The 21840-nt window shown below is 31.4% G+C and overlaps 2 protein-coding genes across 7 annotated transcripts in view; one reads left to right on the forward strand and one right to left on the reverse strand.

The window, feature by feature from the left end:
• Positions 1-21227, reverse strand: part of LOC130640892 (uncharacterized) — a 28249-nt gene extending 7022 nt beyond the window's left edge. For 2 of the 3 annotated variants that reach the window (XM_057447486.1, XM_057447483.1), the window contains exons 1-5: positions 21215-21227; positions 5880-5946; positions 5470-5504; positions 1764-2105; positions 1616-1654 (exon numbers count right to left, since the gene is read on the reverse strand). In XM_057447486.1, the coding sequence (XP_057303469.1) occupies positions 1616-1654; positions 1764-2105; positions 5470-5504; positions 5880-5927 (464 nt within the window). In that variant the 5' untranslated portion in view covers positions 5928-5946; positions 21215-21227. Of the gene's footprint in view, positions 1-1615; positions 1655-1763; positions 2106-5469; positions 5505-5879; positions 5947-9126; positions 9145-21214 lie in introns of those variants that run through there. The other variant, XM_057447484.1, reaches the window with a different exon arrangement.
• On the forward strand, positions 9339-21830 carry LOC130640896 (uncharacterized). Of its 4 annotated transcripts, XM_057447490.1 has the most exons (10): positions 9339-9403; positions 9483-9562; positions 11648-11723; positions 16318-16368; positions 17047-17097; positions 17194-17253; positions 17916-17984; positions 18359-18424; positions 19026-19156; positions 20712-20852. In XM_057447490.1, the coding sequence occupies exons 3-10, from the start codon at positions 11682-11684 to the stop codon at positions 20803-20805; spliced, it is 564 nt and encodes a 187-aa protein (XP_057303473.1). In that variant the 5' UTR covers positions 9339-9403; positions 9483-9562; positions 11648-11681; the 3' UTR covers positions 20806-20852. The 4 variants fall into 4 exon arrangements, with proteins under 4 accessions (XP_057303473.1, XP_057303474.1, XP_057303476.1 ...); XM_057447491.1 differs by lacking the exons at positions 9339-9403; positions 9483-9562 and adding an exon at positions 11051-11158; XM_057447493.1 differs by lacking the exons at positions 9339-9403; positions 9483-9562; positions 11648-11723 and adding an exon at positions 13269-13351.
• Positions 21831-21840: the final 10 nt, after the last annotated feature.

Raw genomic sequence — 21840 nt, forward strand, 5'->3', positions numbered from 1 at the left:
AAGTGGCCTTGTTGAGTTTGCAGGAAAGGGGTTGGTAGTAACTCAATTTTTTGTCAGACTTGCAAGCATTGGATACATAAGAAGTGCAGTTGTATTAGTGGAAGGTTAAGAGCTGACATTCAGTTTGTATGCAAGCATTGCAAAGGCAAGATTATAGAGAATGAAGTATTTCAAGCCTAAATGATGTACAACAGTGGCTCGTTAGAGATAGTTGAGAACTTCTGTTACTTAGGTGATATGTTGGACAGTGAAGAGGGTGTTGGAAGAAGTGTTACTTGCAGGATAGGTTCTGCTTGGAAAAAGTTCAGAGAGTTACTTCCTTTGTTGACTAGAAGAGTCCTGTCAATTGAGGTAAAAGGTAGGTTGTATGAGGCCTGTGTAAGAAGTGTTATGTTGTACGGTAGTGAGACATGGGCAGTGAAGCAGAAAGATCTTGACCGTTTAGAAAGGAATGATATGAGAATGGTTAAGTGGATGTGTAACACCAGTCAAAGAGTTCATTTGAGCTAAGAAGCAGGCTAAGTCTCCGTAGAATTAAAGATGTTATCCAGATAAGAAGATTGAATTGGCTGGGGCTCTTGGAAAGAATGGAGGAGGATAATTGGGTAAGAAAGTGTAGAGACTTGATAGTTCCTGGGGCAAAGCCCAGAGGCAGACCGAGAAAGACTTGGCAGGTTATAAGGACAGACTTGATACAGAGGAAGTTGAGTTTAGATCTAACACAGTCTAGATCAGATTGGAAGAGGGTCATTAATATACCCCGTCCAACCCATGCTAGCATGGAAAACGACGTTAAGCCGAGAATGATGGTTTTGCACTCGAGTTTTTTTTAAAGTTTTCAAAAATCATTCCAGAATTATTACCAAGAAAAAAAATATTTTTCATATGAGCCAAAAATGCCAATATATAAAAATTAATAATCAACATTTGCCATCAGGTAATACTAAAAACAAATAAAAAACACTGAAGTTAAAATTAGCAGAAGCTTTTTGGTTTATAAACCCATTCTCAATGCATAAAATTTTAAACTTCCGTGATGTAGGTGCCATTGTTGTTAATGAGTTTCGTGTCTAGAAACTTTTTCGGTGATACTTTGCAGGTACAAAAAAAAAAAAAAAAAAAAAAGAATACAAACCTGCGAAACACTTACGAGAAAACCGACAGCACAAGTTTTCATGGCGTGTCCTGTTGTCAGCACCAACAAATTACCGACAACAACGTAATTTGGAAGCATCGATGATTTGCTATCAAAAATCCATCATTAAACAACTCTATTTATTTCGTTATGGTGTCACTTGAGAGTTGAGAATTTTAATTTTAATATTAGCTTTTAAGCTATATTAAATAGAAATGACGTTTCTACTTGTAAAATTTTATGCATTGAGAATGGTTATATAAACCGAAAAGCTTCTGCTAATTTTAACTTTTATGTTTTTATTTGTTCTTATAAAAATTAACATGTTAGCTTTCTAGAAATTAAGTTCTGATTTTTTTACCACAAAGGTTAAAAACACAAGCAATAAATAAAAGAAAATAATTAAAACAATTTTAAGCATAACTTCCCAGTCTGTTAAATTCCCAAATAATTTGACCTAAGAAAAATAATAAGAATCACCTTTTCGGAGAGTCATCAAGTGCTGGCGTGAAAGATAATCTAGAAACAACAAATTTAAAGAATAATTTCACAGCATTGGTTTCTACTTTTAAACATTATACTACAAAAAGAAAGTTTTTGAAGTTTTAATAAAAAATCAAAGTAGAACCTTTTTCTGCTATCTTTGGACACATCTATATCTGGTAATTGTACACCAGATCCCATTCCTTTTTCATATGGAGACTGAAGAGATCTTTCGAGTGCTGGTTCCTGCATTCCAGACCTTGACCCAAATGTACTATTCCTTGAGGAATATAATTTCCCTTTGCTTCTACTGCATGGCGAGGCAGTTACAGCTGTCGCAACATTCTCTTCTTCATTATCCGCACTCAAAGATGTTTCAGAAGAACATATAGAATCTGATGGAGGTCTATCTGTAATTCGTAAACTTGTTTGGAAGTAAGCACTCGGGCTGTCATAATCCCTCATTTTGTTTTCTGATTTACTTGACCTGTTAATAATTATTAAAAAGAATAAGACATGAAAGATGTACTAGTCAGAAGAGTAAAATATCTTTTAGCAAACTATGTGTTAATATGTTTGGCCATTATTATTTAAGGAATAACTTTCATCATCATTCTCAGCTTAACTACTGTTCTCCATGCTAGCATGGATTGGAAGGAGTATACTAATGATCTTCTTCCAATCTGATCTAGACTGTGTTAGTTCTAAACTCAAACTCCCCTCCATCAAGTGCATTTTTATCACCTCTTGGTAAATCTTTCTCAGTCTAAGCATTGTTACCCAATTGTCACCTCCATTCTTTCCAAGTGCCCCAACCAACCCATCTGCTTATTCGGATAACATCTCTAATGCTATGGATACTTAGCCTGCTAAACTGTTTTAATCTTTCAAACTAAATGTCAATTACATATAGGTGAATATTTATCATAGCACATCCGTATTGAAATACGGATGTGCTATGATAAATAGTGAGTGATAAATAGTGATGAACAAAGTAGTTCTTCTTCAATATAAATGTCAATTGCTGTCAGTTTCCTTTGTTTTTCTGTTTTGTTTTGATTTTAATGATTTGATTTATTTTTGCAAATTTAGCCATTAATATATTTATAAACTGTTTCTTTTAAAATAAAAAAATAACAAACAAACATTTCTTAAAAAGGATGCATCCAATTCTTTCTGCCCCTTCTGTTTCATTCAAACGTCTTGAAACTCTGCGACATCCAATGAAAATCTCCCATACGTTAACAACGCCCTTTGTCCAATTCTTGTTCATGACATGATAATAATTATATTATTCAATGAAAAGTATTATGTTGTATGGTAGTAAGACTTGGGTTTTAAATCAGGAAGATCTTGACTACGTTTATAAAGAATAGATATCAGAATAGTAAGGTAATGTAAACTGAAGGTGTGGCTATGGGTGGCCCAACATCCTCTGTGGTAGCTGGAATATATATGCAGGCACACAAGACTACAGCTTTAACAACTGCAGATCACGCTCCAAGAGTTTGGAAATGATTTGTTGATGATGTTAATAAAATAAAATAATAATAAAAAGATCACATCTGGACGCATTTCATGAACATATCAATAATTTGCACCGAAAGATTCAATTTACAATTGAACACAAGAAGAACAGTGCGCTTCCTTTCTTAGACACTTTAGTGTCTCGCAGTGGTGGTGCAAACCAACTCATACTGATCAATATCTCAACTACACATCTAATCACCAAATGTCCTGCAAAGAAAGTGTAGTGTCCTCATTACTGGACAGAGCAGTCAATGTAGTCAGTGGAGAAAATGACCGAAAGAAAGAGTTATCTCATATAAACAACGCCTTACTTACAAATGGGTACTCGAGACAGACCATTAAAAAGGTTGAGAGCAAAATCAGGAACAGGACTGATAATAGCAGTGATGGAGAAGATGTGAAAAATGAACCAGTAGCCACAGTGTGTATGCCATATATAACAGAGACAAGTAACATACTTTGTCGGGTATTGAAAGATCATAAAATAAAGCCAGTGTTTCAATCTAAAAACACGCTACATAGTAATACTGTCGCATCAGAAAGACAAAATATGTCTAGAGAGTCAATGTAAAATTGTCTACGAAATCCCGTGTAAGGATTGTGATGCTGTTTATGTCAGGGAAACAAAACGAATGTTCAAACAACGTGTGCAAGAGCACAAAAGAGCTGTATGCAACGCAGATACAGACAAAAATGAGATTGCGGCTCATAGCTGGAAGAATGATCATGTTATAGACTGGAACAATAAAAAGATCATAGACCGAGAGTCTGGTTGGATAGCAAGAAAAGTAAAAGAAACCATAAATAGCACAGACAGAAATACTCATATCAATAGTATTTCCTATCAACTTCCAGAAATATGGTTACCCGCACTTCAGAAAGCAAACATTCAGGAAAAAGTGCAAAAAATGGTTCGGGACAAACGTAACAAAAAGCGAACTTTTAGAAAAAGAAACGTAACAAAAGCAAACTTTTAGAAAAAGAAAAGATTTTAATCAATCTATTGCTTCCATCTGGGTTTGTGAAAAAGTTAATTACTTTAATTGCTGTGATTTGATTGGTTAATTTCGATCCTCTAATTATCTCTTCAAATAATAAATAAAAAGCCAAATATGATTACGATCATTGGCCGTCGATGACAGCTGTAGCTGTCGAAACGTAGCCTAGAATAAACTTGCTTGTTCATGACATGATAATAATTATATTATTCAATGACGATGACTGAAAAGATAAGTGGTAATATTTTTAAAATAATACTTTTCATACTCTTATACAGGCCTCATACGACTTAATTTTACCCCAATCAAAAAGACACTTCTAGTCAACAAAAGAAGTAACTGTCAAACTTTTTTAAAGCAGAAAGTTAACTACCCGGCACATCACCTAAGTAAAAGAAATTCGTAACTCAAATGAGCCACTGTTGTACATCAGTATAGCTGGAAATATTTCATTGTCTATAATTTCACTTTTTGCAAACTGAACGTCAGCAGTAAACCTTCCTGCAAAATGACATTATTTCTTGTACCCAATGTTTACAAGACTGACAAAAAATTGAGTTATACTATCGACCCCTATTCTGCCAACTACACAAGGCAACTTTTTAACTACTAGATTACACTTGGCTTCAATACTGTTCATCATGAGTATAAACGATGCTGCATTCACTTTCAACCATTTTTCTTCTTGATTTTTCTTCCATTCACTCTATATACTACAAGGACCAAATCATCTGCACACAATGATTCCTCTTCTTTTGGGCAAAACGCAATTAGGAAACAAAAAAAAATGTGCTTTTTTATCATACTTGCAGTTGAACACCACTGACAATAAGTTTTGTTACACTAAATATAGGTACTAAAGCCTAGTAAAAACTGCAGGGCAGCATAATTTAGTTCTGGAGTGCAAAAATGGTTTAAAAGTGTTTTTTTTATACATTTTCAACCTAATACTAATACAATTCTTTAGTTAAAAACATAATTGGTATGTAGCATTCTAGCATTTAAATTTTCTTTTCTACATGTATAGAAGTAATTAGAAAATTGAAGGGTTATAATTTTATATTTTTTTATGATTATAAATGGGGGACTTCTGATGTCATCGCAATTCAAATAATAGATCTTTTCATTTTTTTCTTCGCGTAACTGCAATTTCCACAGGCCTTGTTGACTAGCATATCGTAATAACAATAGTAATTTACCTTTTCCTAGAAGAGTTCCAGGAAAAAATTATTGTTTTTGAATTTTTCACTTGTGTTATTTTATTTTTAGTTTCGCACTGTACTTCAATAAGGGAACAAGATGTTTAATATAGACAGTATTTACCTTTTTTTAGAAGCAACTGCTGCAGCCTTTCGTCTCTAAATTATTAAAAACACATGTAACAAATAAAGTACCACAACTGTAGGCTTTCCCTAGGTGCTTTAAATAATGAGACTATCATATTAAAATAGTTTAACATATTCAGCCCTTGAAACTAACCGAAATATGTAAGCCAAAATTTTACAATGGCAGAGTCGGTTGCAATAATTTACTGAGTCAAATATGGAAAGCATTACCAGTTTTGCACAAATTTGCCGTTGTAATATGAAACTGCATCAGCAATTGCCAATTGCACACACTAATTTTAAGGGCTGCATATTAAAAATTCATAAAAGAAGCAAAGCAGAGAATCAATGGAGAAAGAAACAACCTTACTTTCACATTGTAAAAATGAAAAATATTTAATAGTTTACCTTTGCTTCAAAAGACAGCCCATTAATACGAGGAGATAACGTTGCCATAAATGTGTACTAATTCATACTAGAAATATTACATCAGTATTCATTAGATTTTATGTGGACATGTTTACAGATGAAAATAATAAATGTTTAGATGAGGCATTTGGTGCTGGTAGGTTATCAGCAAATAACTTTGAGTCAACTTTCACATGGGTAAAATTTGAAATTAAATTGTTTCTTATCCAAATAATAGTAAAGTCACAAGAGGTGACTTTTCTTTACTAGTTTATTGAAAAACTAGTTGATAAGGCCCGTGGAAAAATCCACTTGAGCAGAGGAAAATCAACAAAAAGCTGATTTAAATTTTGATGACTTCAGCAACCCATCCATAAAAAAAATTAGAACCTTGTTTTCACTTTGCCTCTATTGTGTAGAGCTTAAACTGCTGATCAAGAAAATGTGTTGACCGTATGGTTTTAATGAGTGGTTAAAGACATATGGTTTAAAAATTTTGCTGACGTCAGCATTGGCCCGTTAAAACCCAAAATTTATCATATAGATCTTCAAACGCTGATCAAGTTATTTGGCCTCAAAGTTTTAAGTGCACTGTAATGGCTTCATTAATTTAAAATACTTTAATGTTAATATTATTTTAATGTAAAGTTTGGCAAATTACAGAACAATTTTATGGGCAGGGGCAGACTTTATCAAAGAAAATAGTGAAGAATATAATCCACTCTGCAAAAGTCACAGACAGACAGAAGCTCCTTATTATTAAAAGAGATACATTTTGTAAAGCCTTGTGAATGTAAAACCTTGTATTTCTATGTAAACCTTTTAAAAAGTCTTTGTTAAAAGGCTCTTAGATAAATAAATTGCAGATTATGTATATATACTATTCGCAAGTCACATATATCATTGCTACCATTTTTATGACAAAAGTTCAGTTTGAAGGTTTTGTAAAAGGTTTTTCAGACCTAAAACTTTATGGCAACAATTGATTTAGGAGTAACAAAATTACTGTATTTTCCCGTATATAACTCGCGTGTTATAAGTTGATTTTTACGACTTCCACTCTTGGTGCGGGTTATAATGTGGTGTGGGTTATGTGATAAGTTTTATATGTTCTGTTACTTATTGTGAAATATAAAGTTTATACATTCAATGAAGAAAATAGTAAAATGCGTATATTAATATAACTGCATGCCCGATCCTATACCTACGTAATCTTAATTCAACTATGTGATTTAATTTTTTTTACACAGTGAAATTGCTTTGATTTTCTATTGCTTGCCAGTGCTAATATTACCAGCTCTATCTGAAACACAATCACAATGAGCACATTGAAATGATTTGCTTTTGGTAATAGAGCAGTATACCAGGCATCATTTTTAGGTTTAATTGACATGTATTTCACAACGTAGTGCCCAGGATTAGTTATTAATTTCTGTTAAAATTTGATAAAGATGATAATTTTCTTTTTTTATCTTTGCTACCTTCAAGCAACAGGTGGCCACTGAAAATATCTAAAATAAATATAAAATACAATTAATAAGACACACGCAACTATCTCCTCCCCATTGCCACCATTAATTTTATCATGCACATTGTGATTGCTGAGATATAAATGGATAACAAAATTATATAAACATTAGAAAGGAATGTTCCATACATCGCTGTTACAGACAATCTGTGATAATTATTATGTTGTTTATTTTTATGCCAAAAAGACTTAAATATACATAAAAAAACAGAGATTTTACTTTAGGTTTATAACGTAATGTTGTGGGTTTTTTTATATGTTTGTTTGTTTCATCGCAAGAAGCAAGTTATTAACACAGAACACACACACAAATTTTTTTCTGAACACGATGCGGGTTATACAAAGGTGCGGGTAAGTAAAACACATTGATTGAAATTAATGCGGGTCATACAAAGGTACGGGCTATCTGATAGCATCTAGTTTATAACTCCCTAAAAAAGCTGAGCTGCGGGTTATATGATGTGCAGGTTATATACAGGAAAATACGGTAAGCCTTTTTTAAAACTACCTAAAATGATAAACAATTTCTAAAAATGATGGGCATATCCAAGCACAAAACTATTATGGTGAATCCAATCTTGTCCATTCTAATTTGGAGGTTACACAGTCAGATGACAGGTGACCTGACAGGTGAAATATTAAAATTGACAAAGATATTTTCAGAGTTACTTTCCACCAGGTAGTAACATAACATCTGATAAAGCTATTATATATTTCTAGAGAAACATTTTTGATACAAAGATTACCTATACCAACCCTAGTTAGCATCACCGATTGCAATAAAAACCATATACACAAATAGATAGGAAAATACTACCTAGGTGGCTAATTGTTGGAAATAACTTTATCAGCTACAGCAGGCAGGACTGGCGTAAAAGGATGTTTTACTGTTTTTAGAATTTCACTACTTTTCTTTATTTTTTTGGTCAATAACAAAAAGGGAGTCAATCAAGAACCATCAATCAGCCATATTATATGCAATTTCGGAATAAGGATACCATCTTTAATTTTCAATAGTGGCTGAAACCTCTATTCTCCCAGTCGGAAACTTTTTACAATCAAACTCTCACAGCAGACGCTTGGTTAAAAAAGAACTATGTACAAGTATCTGAATTAAAGTAAAGCTAATTTAGTTATAAAAGTGTGATGTTTACCTCCGCCGATTGTCTACTAGACAACTCCCGGCAACATCCAACGGCCCACACAGTGTGCCATCTTCCCAATTTCCCTCACATGGCTTGGGTTAACCCGGGGCTATGGTAACATTCACTCGCCCATGTTGAATCGCCGTCAAGAGGAATCGAACCCCGGTCTCCCGCACAGAGTACGAGAGCTATAACCACTAATCTACGGCGCCACACGAACAAAAACATAATTTGGAACATTTGGAACAAGTATTTCAAATTGAGCTAATTCCTTTGAAAACAGGACCAGTTTCTTATTGAGGTAATATATAGCCAGCTAAAGCTACATCATATCATAAATTTGTGATTCACAAAATGAAATTAACACAATCACATTGAGTGCCTGTTACAGGAAACGATTAAAGGCAAAGCACAAAAATTACTGTGGTAAGCACTTAACAAGGTGGCTAGATTTACGTAAGATTTAAAGAGCTAATAATAAGTACTAATACTTTTCACATGTTTAATGTCAAAGAAAAAAGTTTAATTTGGCATTGTATCGTCATTGAAACAAAAACATTGAGGCCATTTTTACCTTTTACCGCCAATCCACCAACCAAAAGTACAGCTATTCGGCAAAATACAAATATGGCCAAGTGTCCCGCAAGGAATCCTAAATCAGAAGCTGGATTTATATTTTGAAAAGTATGACCAATGAAATCGGTGAAATTTAAAGGTCCTGGGCAGGGTTTTTTTTCTTTCAAAAATAAAGAATCATTTTTCATTCCGAGAAAAAACAAGTTGTTTGCTTTCCAGTAAAAATATTTTCTTCTTTTAACTTTCAACGATTGCCAAAATGTTATAATTAAATAGTAGGTATATAGCTAGCTACAAAGAAGATTCACCTTAAAAAATCCTGATAATTATTAAGAGTTATTTTTTAAATTGCAGTCGATAAATCGAAATACGCCCTTTTCATGCAGTTTCACTTTCGATTTTCCAGCTTCACTTGTGAGATTGTCTAATGTTTAGTAAGTTTATTATTATTATTATTTTTATTATTATAATATTTTTTAATATTATGCTGAGGATAGTTCTTACCAGCTAGCAGCTATACAAGATACTATTTTCAGGAAAAAAGAGTGCTTCAGAAATTAGAAATATGCTTTTTAGAAGTAAGCGAAGCTATATTTAATTTTCTCACAAGTGGTGCAAGATGTACTTTGACCTGTCTGTTCTTTGGAACAAAGCATATATATGAAAGATACTAAGAAGGAGAGTCTCTTTTGAAAGATTTATTGCCTATTCTGTTTTTGTTTACATTTGGGGGGCACCCGTAATAAATCTTAAACCCCTAGACCTTGTAAAAATAAGCAGAAATATCTCAAAGTAAATTGTAAAGCCAGTCTATTTTATTGCTTTCTGTATGCTTCACTTCCATGAAGGGGATTTTAAAGTCTAACTTGCTCCACTTGCAGTAAATGTAAATATGGCTGCGCTAATTGTGAAAAGATATGTATCTTTTCCCACAGAATAAATTGTTTCAGCATTTCACGTCGTTTTGAAATTGTTTTAGGGTGTCTAATAATAGTAAAAAAATTATCCAAGAATATATTAAATGGGGTGTCTAATAATAGTAAAAAAATTATCCAAGAATATATTAAATGGGGTGTCTAATAATAGTAAAAAAATTATCCAAGAATATATTAAATGGACATTCACACGTAAAAAGCACATGCCAGCCATCGAAATTAGCGTCGGCAATTGCCATCGGTCATCACAAGCAAATAGGCAAAAATATGCTTCGTTTTCAAATTACAAAAAATCTTTATCCATGTGGCTTAAATAAAATTCATTCGAAATGTTCAGCTACATTTTAACAAATTTTATGCAAACAAATGTTTTTTACCGCACATGGGTTTCGTTTTTAAAATTGTTTGAATAACACTTGGGGCATAAAGAAAATCCATTAAATTCGGACCTGCTATGGTTTCCAATTGCTTTGTCAAATGAAGAAATTATCTACAATTAAATCCACGATAAAATGTCTGTTCCACCTGTAAGTGCAGTTTTGCAGACTTAATTCATCTGTGCTCCGTCGGCGTTCACCTCCGCATTAGTTAAGAACCGCATGGCTAGATTTCTTGTGTAAGACCTGGTTACCAACAACGAAGGGGCCAGGCCAAAGAGATTTATGTCTACGTAGTTTTTTTAACTAAGTCAGGAGTCGGTGAATTAGCTAGGTAGTCAGGTTGGCTATGAATAGGTTTGCTCGTGGGTTAAAAGGACCAAGACTATTCAATAAATCTGAGACAAAAAGTTTTCGACCAAGACGGAAATCTATCTGACGTTTTGTCTGACGAAATGTGGCGGAAATTTTGTCTGACGAGTCTCTGAAAATTATTTCAAGGGATGCACGCTACAAAATGAATTTTATAGGTTGATTTTAAAAACTTGACTTAAAAATGTATCTTACATTTTATTTTGTATTTGGTAAATCTAGATAAATTACTTCATCTAGGGCTTTAAAAATTACTCGAGTGCTTGCAAGTGTACACCTGGTTTGTACCTTTATCCAACGTGCACAAAAATACTGCACATAAAAATCTATGCTGTTAATTTCAAAGGTATTTATTCCTGACCTTGTGCCTTCCCCTGCATATTTAGCATTTTCAAAAGAGTCTTCAAAAGAGTAATTCAGCAACATTGCAATAACGTTGAGCGTTGAGGTGAGGAGCAGGTGTTGTCTCTGCATTGTGTTATGAAGCAGTCCATAACGTAGAAACATGTCTTTTTAAAGTACGATAAATCACAGGTGTGGTTCATATCCTCTTGCTCTTTATTTCTTCAATTTTGAAGTAGGAATTAATTGAAGTGATAATGAGGTTTGAAAATAGTGCACACACATGTGCTTGACGTTTTGAGGTCACAGGAATACAAAGTACACATTCAGGCACATAAATAAAGGTATAAGTTTTATCTGAATAGTTCTGCACTGTACTATTTAACCAATTGTGAAGTTGGGTGGATGCCAGATTTAGATGGGAAATGGATGTACTTATAGTGGAATAAAATAATAATGCTATTGAAAATATTTATTAAATTTTGTGCTTTAGAGAACTGAAATAAGGTTAGAAGCATGACAGAACAATGGATGATATCAATGAGCTTCTATTTGATGACATAAATGATGTAAGTATATTGTTATTGTTGTTTCACCCAGATACAGTGTATTTCAAACATGACAGCATCTTTATTGCAACGCTTTAGTGTACACTTTTTTAACCAACCAAGGAACTAGTGCTGGAGTGTAATTTGTTAAGCAACCTTTAGTGCTCAGGTTAGTACTTTGGCAACTGTAAAAATAAAGTATAAAAGCAACTATAAACAGAAAATTTCCACAAAAAATAAATGTTTTTTAAAGCAGTGTGCCAGTACATTATTTTTTGTTTATCCTATTAGTGCAACTAAACTCCAAGCATTTACGAATCTCAAATTTTAGGAAATGTTTGACATTTTCCTAGAGTTGATGATGTCATCAACCATTTTTAGGCAAATTGTTACTTATATAAGGTGTGTGCAACAGTTATGGTAAGTTTCATGTTCAATGAAAAGCAACTGTAGACATTGCATGTTTTCAATTATCCTCACATTAGCTTCTTGATATGGCATTATCATCATTATTCAGCACAAAAGTTACACTGGAATAGTTCCATTAAACTATAAAAATACTTTTAAGTGTTCTGTATCAGGTGTGGCCATTTCTTGTGTTTTTAAACTTGGGTTCGAGTCCTAGATAATTTTATTTTTCTTTAATACAATTCAGGATGGCTAACTTATTGTTATATAAAAGTCGATAAAGCCCATGGAAAAATCCACTTATGCAACAGAATAATAGAAAAATTGGTCTTTTTAAGTATTTTACTGATGTCAGCAGTGCATATACTAAAAAAAATGTAATATAACTGATGAAAAAAATTTAGGACCATGTGCTTTTGACGGACGTATAAGGGGATATAAGGGTTTCAAAATTACTTCAAAACATCTGAAAAGTTTTTTAAATAAGATAGAACATTTTTAGTAACATTAAAGGAAAATAAAAATATCCACTTTGGCAGTAACAGACATTGTTTTTGTATTGATATAATAGTATATATACTGCTTTTGCTGTTGTAAGGCAACAATAAATGTTTCTTGTATGCTGCTATGTAAAGTGAAGCTCAGATTTCCTAATTTTTCTCTAACTTGTATATTTCAGATATTCCTCATGCAAATGTTAATTTTATCTGTGTTGTTAAGACTGTAACACTGCAAAAAATCAAAATTGCTTAGAAAGAATAAAGCAATGTATACTTTACAATTACCATATTTTGATTAATATGTTCGAATGTTTACTTTTATATAGTTTATTTTTGTAGTTTAGAGAATATGAGCAATATTCTATATAGTTTTTTTTTTAGCATATTAATATAAAATATAAGCAATATTTTCAAATGTGTAATGAAAGTTTTAGATATCATTAAGGAAGTCATACGAAGAATAATATTTTAATATAATCTATTTATTTTACTGCCAGTTCATTATTTGTTGTAAAAATGTTTACTTAAAGACTTTCACATTAGGAGGGTTTTTTCTTTATTCATTTGTTTACTTAGAAAGTATTGTCATTATTTCTTTCAACAAAAGTAAAACAAATTAAATTTCTAATAAGTATAAGTCGCAAAAGAGGATAGCTATCACTTATATGATATAAAGTACAAATAAGAAACAGACAGTAGGAATAAGCAGCCACAAGTTCAATGGCAAAGAAACAGATAAATGTATGTAGGGTACAGAATGGTTCCACGCTTCTTCTTAAATTTAAGTTTTATTTCTAAGAATCTTTTAATAGTGAGCAAAGTCTCATAGTAGTATACCATCACCAGATAATTGCTTTTCTCCCACTAAGTAAAAAAGTTGCCTTGTTTGGCAGGCATATTTCCTCTACTTTCATGATGTTACCGATACATTGTATATTTAATGTCTCTGTAACAACTTTTTTCCTGCACACAGACAGACATAATGCATGTAATATTTATACAGAGAGTGCTTTCCCTTTTCTCTCAGAGAAAGAAGAATAGCAAAGATAAATTTACTGCAACATCTTTATAGTGGCTGCATTGTAATGCTTAAACGTTTTAAAATCTGTGGTTGATATAAAGAATGGACAGATATAAAGTTAAATATATCTGCCGCATTCTCTTTTGCTAAAGAGGTATGTAGATAAAATAGTAAAACCACTTTAATGCAAATTAAAGAAAAGTTGATAATGTTACCTTCTTATATTTAACAAATCTATTTATTCAACCTTCAATATTGTATGATATATGTGAGGCAAATGAAAATTAATAAACATAGATTATTTTACTCTAGCATTTTGTTGTAAATTTAGATTTTATTTTTTTGTTTGTTTGTTTGTTTGTTTTCTAAGTTACCTTAAATTTTGTTTTATATGCGTGTTAAATGTTTTGTGCACATTAATTTTCATCTTAAATCCACTGTCAGCAAGTATAATTCATGTTGTTTAATGTCATATAACTTATAAATCGAACCTGGTTTTTATCAGCAAAATGCATTTTAAAGAATTGTGCTGCTAATCTTTACTTAAAAATAGTTTATGTGTATATTTTAGGCAATAAAGGAATCATTAAATCATTAAGGTTGTTTTAGTGCAACTGCTACTTTCCCTTGTATTAAAATTCTTACATTTCGTTACACTACTATTTATGAAGGTTCTACTCTTGCTTTTGCATTCAAGGTTTTGCAAGCTAATAAAAAAAACTCATGTGAAAACATAATATTATTTCAAAACTCTTTGTTTGTTCTGCATTGAAATGATAACAGTTTGTTTGTTTATGTTGCATATTGCTTATACTTTTTAAATATTTCACAGAAAAGAGTTGTTAAAATTTGTGCAGAATTAAAAGGATATAATTTTAATGATAATGAAGAAGAAGGCTAAAAAAACAAAACAAGTTAGTTTTTGTTTATATTGATATTATTTCTTGAATAGAGCTTTTATACCTAGTTAAATGTTGTTGCAATTGTTGGCTTTAATGATATTCTTGCTTTATCTTATATATCAAACATTATTATCAATAAATTTAAAAATGTGTATACACCTTAAAGTACAAGGATTTTTTGCAGCACTCAAGAATAAAATGCTTACTAGTTAAATTTACATTAAACACCCCTTCTGGATCTTCCTTTATTGATTGAAACACACGATCCAAGACCAGGATTTTTATTTCCTTACATATCTTTCTATATGTTGTAAAAGCTTTTGCAAGTATCATCACATTTCACAACAAACACATATGGTTTCCTCCATCTCTTTTTACAAAAAAATGCCGGATTAGGAAGAACAATGTTATAAGTCACAAAGCTTTGTTAAACCTATCAAACTGTGTGGCTTTGCCCAAATAATAATAATTGAATTAATTATTTGTCCTTGTGACCAGAAAATTTGTATTTCCACTTCTGCAGCTCTAGACACCTGTGGCAACTTAAATCATGATGTTATAAATATTTCGGTTTAAGCAGGCTATGTACACACTGTGTAGGTAAAAAATAATTCAATTGTGCTGCCAAAATTAACACTGGCAAATCATCATCACTCTTGGCTGAACGTCCATTTTCCATGCGACCATGGGTTGGACAGGGTATTTGAATAACCCTTTTTCAATCTGATCTAGACTGTATTAGGTCTTAACAAAAATTCCTTTGCACCAAGTGTGTCCTTATTGCAAACTTAAGAACAATTAAGAAAATATGCCATCCCAGACCTAAATGAGTTTTACTGTTTTTACTTTAGGGTCACAGAGCAAGGAAATATAAATTTGAGAATTAGACGTTATGGATTGGTGGGAAAATGTTCTCTTTTCTGCCTTTAAATTTGATCTATTATTTGATCCACAGTTCATATTTAATTACTTTACTTTCTTTAAAAGTCAAGTTTAAATAAGCATTTATAGGGTTCAGGTTTTAAATCTAATATATGGTTGCTGAAAAGAGATTTAAAGCATACCACCCCACTTCCCCTATAAATTTTTGGATCTAAATAAACTCACATAGTATGCTAATTAAGAAAACTGTTTTTCCCCAGACTTACAACTTTGCAAGATAAGTTCCCTTAAAGTTGTGGAAACTTATCCACAATAATTGCTTGCAAAATCTGAATTTCATATAGAATGAAGTAGTGAAGGTTTTTGTAAGTGTCAACAGAGTTGATCAGGCTATCACAAGATTTGTTTTAACCTTAAACAAAAAACAGACAAATTTTATCTTATATCTATTTATTATTATATACGAATTATATGAAAAGAAATTTACGTTTTAGAGGCTGAACAAACATAGAGTCGATTTAAATAAGCTTTTTTGTCATGGGAGTAAACTTTAGAAGTGACTGCATGTAGAAAACAGACTTGTGTGAAATTATTGATAAAAAAACACATGAACAGAACATTATTTAATGAAACTTTACATAGGGGCTTTGTTGTAAATAACTTTTAAGAAAAACTTTGCAAAAATATATTTTGCTTTATAGAAGTTTAAAAAATTTTTTTCAAAGTTATTTAGAAGTACATTAATACTTTAGTGAATAAATCTTAATTTCGTTTGTGTAAATCTTTGCTTTTCTAGAAAATTTGCCTATCATTTTGTTTTATTTGGGCTACACCCATTTCCCTTGACACACACTATCAAATGTCTTTTTTATTATAGTTAACTCTCTGGTTTGATTTTTTAGCTGCCACTTCCAGAGGAGGATGATGAATTGGTTGATTTAAATTTTATACATGTGAGTAGATTCTTTATGTTACTGGCATGCTTTATTCATCCATGTGTTTGTAACACCCTGCTCTCCACCTGTGGTGTCAATATATCAAGATAAGAATCATTTCGTTTTTTCTCCTAAAGATACAATGTCACTATTTTTGTGATTATAGGTGATAGGTGGTACTTGTCAGTTAAATTTGGCATAAATTAAAATTGTTTTTGATCTTAATAGTGATTCAGGTAATCGAGAATCAATCGATTCATGTGTAGCTGCATTTTACGTCTTTCCAAGGAGAAAATTTACTATAATGATAAAACCAGGCGTATTTACTGCTATGTTGTTTTTTTAAAAAACAGAACAAACAAAATGAGATAAATTTGGTTTGAATTTACTGAACATGCTTTTATGCTTCTTTTTTATTGTGTGTAAAAGCTAGTCAATGGCTTGCTTGTAGATATGTAAACAAACAAGCATAGCACAAAAAACACAAATCAGGAAATGTGAAGAAAGCCACAAAACATGATGAAAGTTACTAAGATGTTGGCTTGACTCTTGAAAAACTGAGGGGGGAGAATTCTCCAGAATATTTGTGTGTATAGATCCTAACCAATATAGATTTAATGCTATTGCTCCTTTAAAAAATAGGCGAGTTATACCAAGTTATAAATAAACTAATTTGTCCACTTACTTGACTTCTAGTGGGGTTATCTAAACTGTTGTGAGCTTGTTTCAAATGGAAAAAAAGTCAAGGTACGATTTTGTTTTTCACTTGTTCTAAACTATCACAAATTATTTTTATTTATTATGAATTTGTTTATTATTTGTGAAAACCATTTTTCCATCTAGAAAGAGTATTGGAACACTTATTGGGTGGATCTTTGTGGTTCAACCGTGCGCTTTTACAAGGTATTCTTTTGACAGAATAACTGGACATCTTTGACATTGTCAAACTAAACCTGCCTTTCAGATTTCTTTTTATGTTTGTTTTTGTTATTGCCGTCTTGACCTACGTACAAACATTTTTGTTAAAAACTTGAATATGTAATGATGCAGTCCTCTAAAAGAAATGAAAAAAAAAATAACAAACAAATAACTGTTGCATATCATTGCAAATTAGGTTTCTATAATTTATATGTGTAAGAAATCTGTCAAATAATTACTCTAAATCCTTTTGAACTTTTACTTCAGTCTTGCTCGTAAAAATTGTTTACTTCATTTCTTAAACAAGTTAACTTGTCGTATTGACATGACCAACTTTTTTGTAAGTTCTAAAAGTGTCCTATCAAAAAAAATGTATAATAGATAATCTTTGCTTTCTGATCTCAAAAGATAAAAAGCAGCATACAGAAGTTGATTCTATACATAACTTTTAACATTAAATGGCCTGAATTGGCTGGGGTAGCACATCCTTGATAATAACACTTTCCCGAAAAACTTCTGAGAAGAATAAAGATTTCGAACACATGGATGAGTTATATTTTGGTCAAAATCATTAAAACATTGTGTAACAAGCATAAAAGTTACTTGTACTTCTTTTTAAATGTAAAATGTTCTTTTTTTATTTACAGGATGCTTCTCTACCTGAGGACTCACCCATGCACCCTCCTCCAGTTACTCAATATGGTGCATTGCAGGAGGTATATAAACGTTTTCTTATTAATTTTAACTAAATGAGGTTGGAAGTAAAATTTGTAAATGATCTTATAGCATAAATAAATAATATTATAGGTGTTCTTAATAATTCACAGCTCCTTGTACTTTTTTTCCTTATCCTTTTACACTCTTAAGGCTATACCCCATGCTTTATGAAGTCAAAATATACAAGGCACTACAAGGAGAGGACCGTTGAAATAATTTTAAAACCAATAAAGCTGGAAGCAGTACCATGTTAATCGCCATGAAAATTATTTGAACCAGGAAGCCTTAGTTCCTAAAACAATGTTCTACCCCTAAGCCACCACTTTTTGTACATAATAATCTTATAAGCTTTTTTTTCGTATCATTTGTTTAGAATGAATCTAAAGTAGCTTTTTTTGATTTGGATAATGGTGACGTTAAAGTGTTGGAAGATGGAAGAGTAAGTGTGTATGTTGTATTTTAGATGTTAGTGGATAGATTATGTCTTTTTAAATGCTGTAAAATTTTTTTTCTTGCACTGAAGTGGAAGTTGGGGGCTTCTCCTAATCTCTGGGGAATCTGGTTAATTCTGGAAATATTGTATAATATTTTATCACATTGAAATAATTGGCAACTCTAGAAATATTGATGTTCCTTCTCACATCACATTTTCTTATTCTTGATTTTCGAGCTATAATTTCCTATTTCCTGTTCCCCATTGTACAAATGATGCCACAGGTATTTAATTTTTATTTAATTACCCTGATTTCTGAGTAGTATTTTGCATAAAAACATCTTATTCTTTGGTATAATTCGTTTTAAGTTGCGAAGTTGATCAAATTTTTTTTTCGTTGATCTAATTCCTTTTAATTTTCTCAGGTTACAACAAGCAAATGGTTAATTAAGCCTAGCCTTCTCTTCAATTTAAAATCAGTGACACAGGTTCTGTTGTGTGTCATTATAATTGTGTTTCTGTTTTTGTCACGTGTACATTTTATATTAATGTTGCAATAGTTAAAATCTTCCATAAATTTACTTTTTATCTTTTATTATTATTTCAGGTGTTTCGAAGAAAAATGCCGAAATCAGTCTATTCAAAAATCTACAGAAGACATTTATTTAGAGTGAAATTTAATAAAATCAGATCTTATTATGCATTTCAAGCTTCATCACATTCAGCTATGCTGAGATGGTGGGATTATTTTTTGCTTACATATGTATACTTAACTTTCAACCCTAACACCAGACAACAAAAAACCTTTCTCATTGTTCTTGACATTAAAATCTTATTACAAATTGTCAGAAAAAAATTTTTGATGTGAAATATAATTTTGCAATATGACTTAATATAACTTGTACTAGTCGTACATACCACGCACATTATTGCTTCGTGTATCCTTACCACAAAGTAATAATCCGACTGCCAATTTGAACACAAAATAGGGTTGTTATTATAGAAACTAACTTTTATCTTCTTCTTGGATATAACTTTGCATTTCCTTTGGGAGTGGTTACCGTTTAATTAGCATATTTTGCTTTTATTAAGCAATATCATATGAATCATGTCTGGGAAACTTCACTTTGTAAAAGAACAATACAAGATTGTTTCACCCTCCTACACATGCATTTTTTTTCATTGTTTTGCAAAATGTATATTGCATCTCTTAACAGGTGTTGTGAAGTTAGTTTATTAATAATTATTATAATTTTATGAAAAAAGAGAGTTTCAAATTAAATGTAATATTGTAGAAATTTGTACTCGTGGTTTGTTTAATGTGGAAAAAATGAAGTAGATATGTCTTGGTCATGAATGTACAGAAATAAATAGAATTAAGATTCAGTATGGATATATCTCAAAAAAAATTATATTGCCGTAGTATTCTGTGAAAAGGTGCTGCACCCATACCAAGGAAATCTAGAAAAGTCAAGAAATTAATATAAAAAGGATTTGTCACCATTTACTCATTTAAAAAGAGGTTGATCATAAAAATTCTATTTTCTGCTTACTTCTAATCAAGATTTCTAATCTATAACACTGTTTCTGTTAACCTTTGTCCTTTGTAAGCTTGTATTTATAGATGCGATACCCCTTTCACAGATTCCTATGTTAAAAAGCAAAGTAGATGTCTATTTTTCATAAATATGAAATGCCGATTTGATACAGTAATTCAGATTAAACCTAGATTAAATAAAATGATGTTGCACATGTGTGGAAAGTAAACGATATAAAAAAAATAGTTTTTATGTCAAATATGCAATACAATAGTTTTAAAAAGAACTACAATCGTGGGCGTATTTTTTTTTAAAAAAAATGGAAAACACAGCATCCCCTGACAAATGCTTTGCAGCCATAAGTTCTTCCTATACATATGTATATGGTGGGTGGGGCAGTTGTTGTTTGTACGGTGTCCGAATTTTTAAACAATTAATGCGGCAGCAAGACCCATGAAATCGAGAAAATGTGCTGCACTGACATCAGCCAGAATTATCACCGATTGAAGTTGCGGATGTAACCAAATAACCTAAGATCCTAAGTTCGTTGTGAACATTGACAAGTTCACAATACGTGGTTTTAATATGAAAAGACTGTAAATTATTGTTTGTGTTTGATTTAGAAATAAAGCATTTATTCCAAAAAGAATTTAAAAAATGATTGAATTTGAAAGAAATTGTCTTTCTTTGATAGTATTGTCCTTATAAGGAATAGCCATAGTCAAGAAGGAATCATTTAGCACCTTGTTTTTCAGGGTATCCAAAATACAAGAAAGTATTGATGCTAAAGCAGAAAATAAGGTATGTTATTTTCACTTTGGACAACAATGCAAATTTCTTTTGTATTGAGTCAACATTGTATGCGACTAGGTCTACATAAGACACAGTTCTTTTCCTCAGTGACAATAGTATCGAGATGGTTTGAATAATGTAGTTTTCTCTTTCATATTACGGTTAGAATAACTTAAATTTTATATTTTGTACAAAAAAAATATTGGTTTATTTTGGATTGAAAGTGTGAAAAATGATGACTTCCATCGTTTCGGCTACAATCATTTTGAGTTCCTTTTTATTCATTAATATTATTTATCAAAGTTTAGGCAGACAATCAGGGGAAAAAAGGTGCTAATTTTTATGGAACTTTTTAGTCAAGAACTGTTCCTTATAACAAGTTGCAAACAAACATTTTGAAGGCTATTTCACTATTTATCTAAAACAGAAAAAATTTAAACAAGAAAGTATAGAACTTTAGGACCTCCTTAAACTCAGGGAAAACTTATCTCTTTTAATATAAAAATTTTTCAGTCTATTCTGGTGAAGTCACCTCTAAATCTGTTTTTGTTTGTTTGTGCATTACACCTTGCTAAAGCTTAATACAATAGAAAAACTGGAGTCTTTTAATTTTGTTAAAACTTTCATTATTTCACTATAGGCTGTGATCTTGCTGTTTTAGTATTAAATATTCATTTAATTTTCCATTTATCAGTTGTTATTTACTTTGTAATGTTTTGTTGTGAATGTTCTTTTGAAAAATAGTGTTACATTTTTTTTGTTTGAAAACAAACAGTCCTTGTAGAAATGATCTGTAAAAAAATCCTTTACAGAGATGAATTTATTTCTGTTGGTTGTATGTTTTTACAGATGAAATAAGGGAATATTAAATGTTACTCTTCTGTTTTTCTCATGACAAAGTTGTTTCGAAATTGAACATAGAGTTATAATTCTATTAAAATATATAGAATTAACTCTTTCAGATCCTTACTTTCTCTTTCTTTTTTGTGTTTTTATATAAGAATCGTTTTGTCTTCTATATACTCAGAGTTAAGGTTATTTGTAGCAAGGATTGATATTGTTCTTTATATTATATTATATTTCTTTTTATAT

This window comes from Hydractinia symbiolongicarpus, chromosome 4 (assembly GCF_029227915.1).
Source record: "Hydractinia symbiolongicarpus strain clone_291-10 chromosome 4, HSymV2.1, whole genome shotgun sequence".
Taxonomy (NCBI): domain Eukaryota; kingdom Metazoa; phylum Cnidaria; class Hydrozoa; order Anthoathecata; family Hydractiniidae; genus Hydractinia; species Hydractinia symbiolongicarpus.